This window comes from Ostrea edulis, chromosome 5, assembly GCF_947568905.1.
Source record: "Ostrea edulis chromosome 5, xbOstEdul1.1, whole genome shotgun sequence".
Lineage (NCBI taxonomy): Eukaryota > Metazoa > Mollusca > Bivalvia > Ostreida > Ostreidae > Ostrea > Ostrea edulis.
In genome coordinates this window covers 17064266-17071778 of record NC_079168.1, presented here as the reverse complement: position 1 = coordinate 17071778, position 7513 = coordinate 17064266, and the positions used below count along the sequence as shown (strand labels likewise).

At 35.2% G+C, this 7513-nt stretch overlaps 1 protein-coding gene across 1 annotated transcript; it reads right to left on the bottom strand.

Moving 5' to 3' along the window:
* Positions 1-557: 557 nt before the first annotated feature.
* On the bottom strand, positions 558-4326 carry LOC125649856 (protein fem-1 homolog B-like). Its single transcript, XM_048877683.2, has one exon. It carries the CDS (start codon positions 4313-4315, stop codon positions 2405-2407), a length of 1911 nt encoding a protein of 636 aa, XP_048733640.2. The 5' UTR covers positions 4316-4326; the 3' UTR covers positions 558-2404.
* Positions 4327-7513: the final 3187 nt, after the last annotated feature.

Genomic DNA, 7513 nt, shown 5'->3' with positions numbered 1-7513 from the left:
AGTTCACCAATCGGTATGCTAACCTACTGAGCTACTCAGCTAGGTATTTAATTTGAATAGGAAAAGTCAAATATTGCTGATATTGATTTTTTCCTCCATGTTTTTAAAGGAAGTCAGCCATTATGACAATGTAGAGTACCCCCTTAAGCCTTTTGGCTCAGGTGAGCTAAAAACTAAGGTACAAATAATCTCCAGTTGTATATGAATATTACTATGATCGATATTTTGTTCTAACTATACAAATTTCATTTTAATTCATTTTTTTTTTTACCTTTATCTTCAGTCAAGTAATTAAATTAGCAATTGTGTTAAAGCATTGAATTTTGAAATTAATGATTTGTGACTTCATTTGTATTCATGGACAAGTAATACTAGCCAAATCATCAAGTTTGACTGTCACGCAGAGTACTTTTACTGAAGAAGAAATGTTTGCCAAACTTTGTAAGTATTTAGCAAATTATCAAAACTTTCATATTTGTAAACAAGATATATGAGCTACATATGACTATTGTCATTGGACCAAGTTTTACTAACTCCCATAAAATAAACAAATTAAAAAGATTTTCAGAATTTATACAGTGCACAATTTGTATTCATTAACAAAAAATCATCAGTAAGTACATCACAACACAGTTTAACATGTCAATGAAGAAATACTTAAACAAGAGACCCAAGAACCACATTGGTCACCTAGGCACTTCCCCTAATGTAAAGCATATCTCAATCATGACCCTGAAGGGTCATGGTGTAATGAAAATTGAATCTATACTGCATACCTCTGTGACTGTTGATCAGTCTCAGATCAGAAGATTGAAATAAAATATCTTCCAGATTTCTCTCTGACTTATTGAGAACTTAGTGCCCCTTTAATTTACACCTTGTCATGGAGTATTAAACAAACTTGAATTTGACAAACTGTAACTTTGTAGTTCTCGAGAAGATTCTTAAAGAATGCTATAAAAAATCCTATTGTGACCTCACCCTAGACAAGGGACTCATGCTGTAACATAAACTTGATGCTAAACTACATGAAAACTTGACATATTTTAGACTTAATATGGTTTCTGAGATTATCAAAACTGTTCATAGTTACTCTAGTGTGAAAATTTGACCCCTTATAGCCCAAGGGGTCATGGAACACACAAATATAAATCCTCACTACATACTTCTCATATATATCAATTTGAGAAATTGCAACCTTATAGTTCTTGGGGGAAATTTCAAAATAATTTTCATATCTATTCCTATGTAAAGTTGTAAACTATCATGGCCCCTCTGGTTTGATCAAGCTTTAATCTGCATCATTTAAGGAAGCTTTTACACAAGTTCTAGCTTGTCTGGTAGAGCGAGTCTTGAGAAGATTTTTAAACATCTCATCTTACAATGTGCATATACTGTATGTACTTCTTGATTACCCCCTCCCCCCAAAAGGAAATGAATTTTCATTTGAACAAACTTTACCCAACAATGCTTTGTTACAAGTTTGATTGAAATTGGTTTCGTTATTTTTCAGAAAAGGGTGAAAATGTGAAAAGCATATGCCAGACAAAACACGGTCAGACAAAATGCGTTTGTGAAACACAAATGCCTCCGATAATGGCCAATTCCGAAAATGGCCAAGGTCACAAGGACAAATATCTTGGTACCAGTAGAAAGATCTTGTCACAAGCAATGCTCATGTGCAATATGAAAGCTCTAATATTTACCATTTAGAAGTTATGACCAATGTCAATTTTTTTAAAAGTAGGTCAAATGTCAAAAGGTTTAGTATCAACGGAAATGTCTTGTCACAAGGAATACTCCTGTGAAATATCAAAGCTCTAGCACTTACTGTTCAAAAGTAATTAACAAGGTTAAAGTTTTCAAAAGGTAGGTCAAACTCCAAGGTCAAGGTCACAAATGTTGGTACCCACGGAAAGGTCGTGTCATAAAGAATACTCATGTGAAATATCAAAGCTCTGTCACTTACTGTTCAAAAGTTATCAGCAAGGCTAAAGTTTCAGACAGAATTTGACAGGACAAAAACAATATGCCCCCCCCCCCCCCCCCCCCCTCCTGATCTTCGATTTCAGGGGCATAAAAAGCTCTCTTAAGTCTCACATTCAGGTAACCTAAAAATCACAATCAATATGAATCATTTTACATTACTTTAGAATTTGTGCATGATTTTCTTCATATATGTTCTATATATTTGTTAGAATTCATCCTTTATACTGCACATGCATTTACAAGTTAGATTAGGATACAATGATTTTTTACACATGTATCCTCCAAACATTTGTCTGTTGAACTTCAAATAAAACTTGATACATGTACACATATTACTGGTGTCAATACTAGAAACATGGCACAAACAGCAGATTTTGCTTTTCAATGACACCTACTACAATGAAACCTTTATGAGCTAGTGAAGAGATAAGAACTCCTCAAGGTACGGCGGAATTAAACCGTGATAACTTATCCCATTGTTGCGGATATATGTAGCTGTGATGCACTTTAGAGAGACCTGAAACTTTGCTCTCAAAATACATGCCTCATCCTCTCTCTTTGCACAATCAATTGCAGTTTTCCTCTCATTGTTGCAAATGTCTAAGTGAGCATCATTGTCAATTAAAATGTTTATTGTATTCTGAACTTCCTTAATATTAACATCCGAGTTACAAGAAATGCCTAGTAAAGCATGCATGGGGGTGTTGCCTTGATCATCTTGTGCATCAACTTTTGCACCACATTTGATCAAAAGCTGTGCAACTTGGCTATCTGGAAATGACACCACATCATTTACATGGAAATCATCTACTAATGTTGCACTGTCAACAGCCATATGTAGAGGTGTAAAATTGTTTTTCAAGAGTGGATTTAGTTTGAGAAACTGATACACTATTGAGTATAAGTCCTCTCTCTCCGATTCATTGTAGTTTGTTTTTAAAATAATGACTAGAAGATACAGGCATGTATGGATATTAGTTTGATGTATCTCAAACAAAGAATCTGTGTCCTCGTCAGACTTTGCTATCCTCTCTTTATCGTTGCTCAGTTCTGCCATGGCATACTTGAAAACTTCTTTAACACTGATAAAGATGACCGGTTCTGTTATGTGAATCATTTGTGAAAAAACTTGTGAAAACCTAAGTAAATCCTTCGCTATGGATCTTTTATTTTTGTACCGCAACTTCATTGCATGCAGCCATAATGCTATGCAGCGATCAAACCGCTTGTTGTCAGCAAACACAGCTCCTCGAAATATGATTGGATGCGGAACATCGGGGTTGTCTGGGCCAAGAATTCTTTCTCGGATTGCGAGTGATTCCATGTGCAGGGCTTCGAAATCATATTTAATTGCATTAAGTTCACCAAGTGTTTTACATTCTACCCTATGATTGTATGCATCTATACATGGGTAATCTTCTTTAGTAATGATATTGTCAGGATCACTGTATCTCAAATGCATAGCTTCACGCAGGTACAAAAATGCTTTCATAATGTCATAATGTTCTTTATCATTTGCAAAAGAGGCACCAAGCAACTCAAATGCATCAATTTTATCCTCTTTGACCTCGACCTTGGTTGCTAAGAATTCCACAACTGCAGACTGACCACATTCTGCTGCCACAAGTAATGGGGTCATTTTATAATCATTAGGGATTTGTTTTCCATTAAATCGTACCAAGTCTTGCACCACTTCTAGATGACCACACTCTGCAGCAAAGTGCATTGCTGTTGCACCACAGTGGGCAGTTGAGTCAGGATTAGCACCCTTTTCCAGCAAATAGTGCACCACTTCAGAGTGCCCCTTGTAGCTTGTGATCATAAGACATGTGTTGTTATACTTGTTTGGAATAGAGATATCTGCACCATATTCTACTAAACACTGCACAACATCGAGTCGACCGTCAAAACACGCCGCGCGAAGTGGGGTTGAATTTGTTTTGGTAGCATGATTGACATTTGCACCATGATCGAGTAACAGTTTCACGATACTAAGGTGACCTGCTCCTGCTGCGCACCATAACGCAGTGGCACCTTCCAACACAAATCCGTCAAACTTTACAGTTCCAGTCTGTTCAAGATTAATTCTAAACTTCGAAAGTAATATCGAAACCACTTTTTCTTCGCCATTTCTGGCAGCTATGATTAGGGGCGTTGTTATTTGGCCGTTTTCACATGTGTAACAATCCAATAACTCATTTACAAATTCTCTATTGAGATTCCATAGCATGGCAAATAAACTGATAGCCCTCCCATCTCTTGCTGCTGTGTAAACTTTCTGTTTTAATATATCTATTTCTTCTTCCGAATTTTCATGGGAAGACATTCTTGAACCGGAAATACTGAATTTTAGGCAGCTTGTACGTATAATATTCGGACGTTTTTCTTTCTTAATGAGTTTCTGTACGAGGAAATATAATGTACATGAAAAAGGCTAAACTGACAAATTAAATGTGTGACTGAAGTCCTTTTGTTACTAATATACTTTTTTAATCTCGCAATATTTTGGAACATAACAATAAAAGTTTTAAAAAGATTGTTTTATTGCAATGCCCTCAAAGAGTTTGCAAGTTTTGTTGTTGGTTTTTGTTTGTCTTTAAAAAAAATAAATGATATCAGTGATATACACTCGTTTAGAATCTGCATAAACGTTTGATAAAGAATATTCTCTCTCTCTCTCTCTCTCTCTCTCTCTCTCTCTCTCTCTCTCTCTCTCTCTCTCTCTCTCTCTCTCTCTCTCTCAAACATTTCAAGGTAATCGAAAATTTCTTCTAATTTCAAAAAATCTTCTAATTTTATCATGCTACACTGTAGTTTTCCTGAAAATTAACGAAGATTTCCCAGAATCAGTATCGGGTAATTTTTTCATGGAGCTTTATGTACAATATTTTTTCCAATAATTTGTGAAGTGGGCAACTTTGAGGAAAGAAGTGAGGTCAAGAATTGCTGTAAATGATTTAAAACTAAATACATATAATGTATATACAAGACTGGAGTCAGTGAACTTTCATTTTCCAAGATTGACAAATATTTCAATAGTTTGTATAGGTCTTCTAAGGTTTGTGGAGTGATCATTACAAATCATACACATTAGTGCTCCTATTTAATCAGGATCCCCACTTCCGACAGAATGTATGATGTAACGATTCCTAATCCCAAATTGTTTATCCTTTCAAACTTTGTATTATTGGTTATCGACTCAGAAAAAAAAATCTTACATTACATTATTTGCATATCTTGTAATGTATTTATTTACTTCGGTTTATTTTTTGATATTGCTTTATTTATTTATATTCATTTTTTTTTTTATAAGAAATAGTTTTCTCGAGATGATATACTAAGACACGTAGCATCGGGTTTTTTTTTAAGTGAGGAGTCAGCCGGAGGTGAAGTTGGTAGCTGACTTGTCTAAAATTCTTTGATAAGCAAAACTAAAAAAATAATCAACAAAAAAAAACAAAAAAACCAGAAAAAGGTTTTTGCCCAATCTTCAAAGTCCTAAATCTTGTGTGTTGGGGGGGGGGGGGGGTATTCTCTTTAAAGAAGTCGAAAGGCATAACCTTCATCGACGAAGGCTATGTGTCTCTCGACTTCTCTAAAGAGAATAGGGGGGGGGGGGGGGGGGGGAGAGGGGAGGGTGTCTTAAGTTCTTAATCTGCTAAAACTGCCCAAACTTATTTTCCCCAGGCTTACGTACATTTCTAAGATTAGGGGGGGGGGGCAGGGGCACAGCCCCCTCTCCTGATTCTACGTGCTTGATACTTGCTGTTCAGTTGTCAGTTGGGGAAAGGAAGATGATTTGTAATCGATGTTTTTCTTGTTTGTTCACACATGTATACAAATTTTAACTTATGTATGGCCCTTATAATTCTACGAAAGCCTATTAGTATCATGTAAAAAAAAAATATATAAAAAAAATATAAAAAAAATTCGTTATTACGAGAAAATTATCTCGAAATTTCGAAAACAGGTATCGTAATTACGATATAGTTATCTCAAAATTACGAAAAAAGATTTCGTTAATTACGAGAAAAGATCTCGTTATTACGAGATAAGTATCTCGACATTACGAGAAAATTTTCTCGTAATTTCGAGAAAAAATGTGTATGTAAAGCCGATGTGCACAACTTATGGATAGTCGTGGAAGCGTTTGATTTGGTAAACGGGAAATGTGTGATGTGAATAATTTTATGGAAACGTTATTTTGCCATTTTGGGATAATCTTTTCACGCCCGATTGTTGGAAATAAAAAGATTCTCAACAAGTTACTATTTCCCTCTGTTGCTTGGTCAGCAAATAGAAATGATCTTATTCAAAGTGTGTGTGACGGTACATTTTTTCGTCCAGTGTCGCATAATTAGGTAGGATAGTTTAGCGTTCCCGCTTCCGATTTTCGTTCCGGGTTATAATTCGGTCCGCGTCAGTTTAGTTCTAAACATAATTTTTGGTTCCGGGAACATGCACCTACAGTTTAGAACACTTGGAGATATAAAATTCCTATATTTACGCACATTTCTTACGTGCATAGATCAACGCCGAGGACGATATGTGCCGAACGACAATCTGTACCATCACAGAGTGCACTCAACACCGGAATTACAAAAGTCTTGACCTTTCAATATTACACAGTTACCAGTTAAAATAAGCGTTATGATAGTTTAACTTTGATATTAGCTTACATTATCGTGAAACTTGTAAAAGTTAATCAATTTATGGTGTATTTATAAGCTTACAATGATAAATCGTCGTTTTCTTCCCTTTATATTTTAAATGCATGAAGAGTAAGTTCACTTTCTAACTGTTGTGATGCATGGTCCGCTTGACATGCCTTGATTGGAAAGTGATTTAACAGAATTCATAACACAATGACGGAAAGAGGAGAGGAGAACTCATATAAAGAATGATATCATGTGATCAATATTTATATATTTTCTCGTAATTACAAGATCTATTCTTGTCATTTTGACATAATTACGAGATCTTTTCTAGCAATTTCGAAAACATTATCTCGTAATTACGAGATAAAAGGTGAATTAATTATTTTTATATAATACTAATAGGCCTTCGTGTAATTACGACCGTAGTGCTCAGCGAGTTCCCCCCCCCCCCCCACCCCCATCTTCACTAGCCAAGACCACTCCGCTACCCATAATAGGGAGCGGAGTAGACCAAAAACCCTTGGCTAGCGAAGATGAGTTTTTTATTGTGCCAATTCTTACCATCATATTCAAAAGGTTTGTGGCTTTCACTTCTGATGATATATATAACGATTTCCTACACAACACATAATGATAATGTAACAATGTTCTACAACGACATAATAATAATGTAACTATGTTCTACAACCACATAATGTTAATGTAACAATATTCTACAACCACATAATAATAATGTAACTATGTTCTACAACCACATAATGTTAATGTAACAATATTCTACAACCACATAATAATAATGCAACTATGTTCTACAACCACACAATGTTAATGTAACAACGTTCTACAACCACATACTGTTAATGTAA

What these genes read in the sequence shown, in the direction of transcription:
- LOC125649856 (XM_048877683.2), bottom strand. Translation starts at nt 4,315, where the DNA reads ATGTCTTCCCATGAAAATTCGGAAGAAGAAATAGATATATTAAAACAG.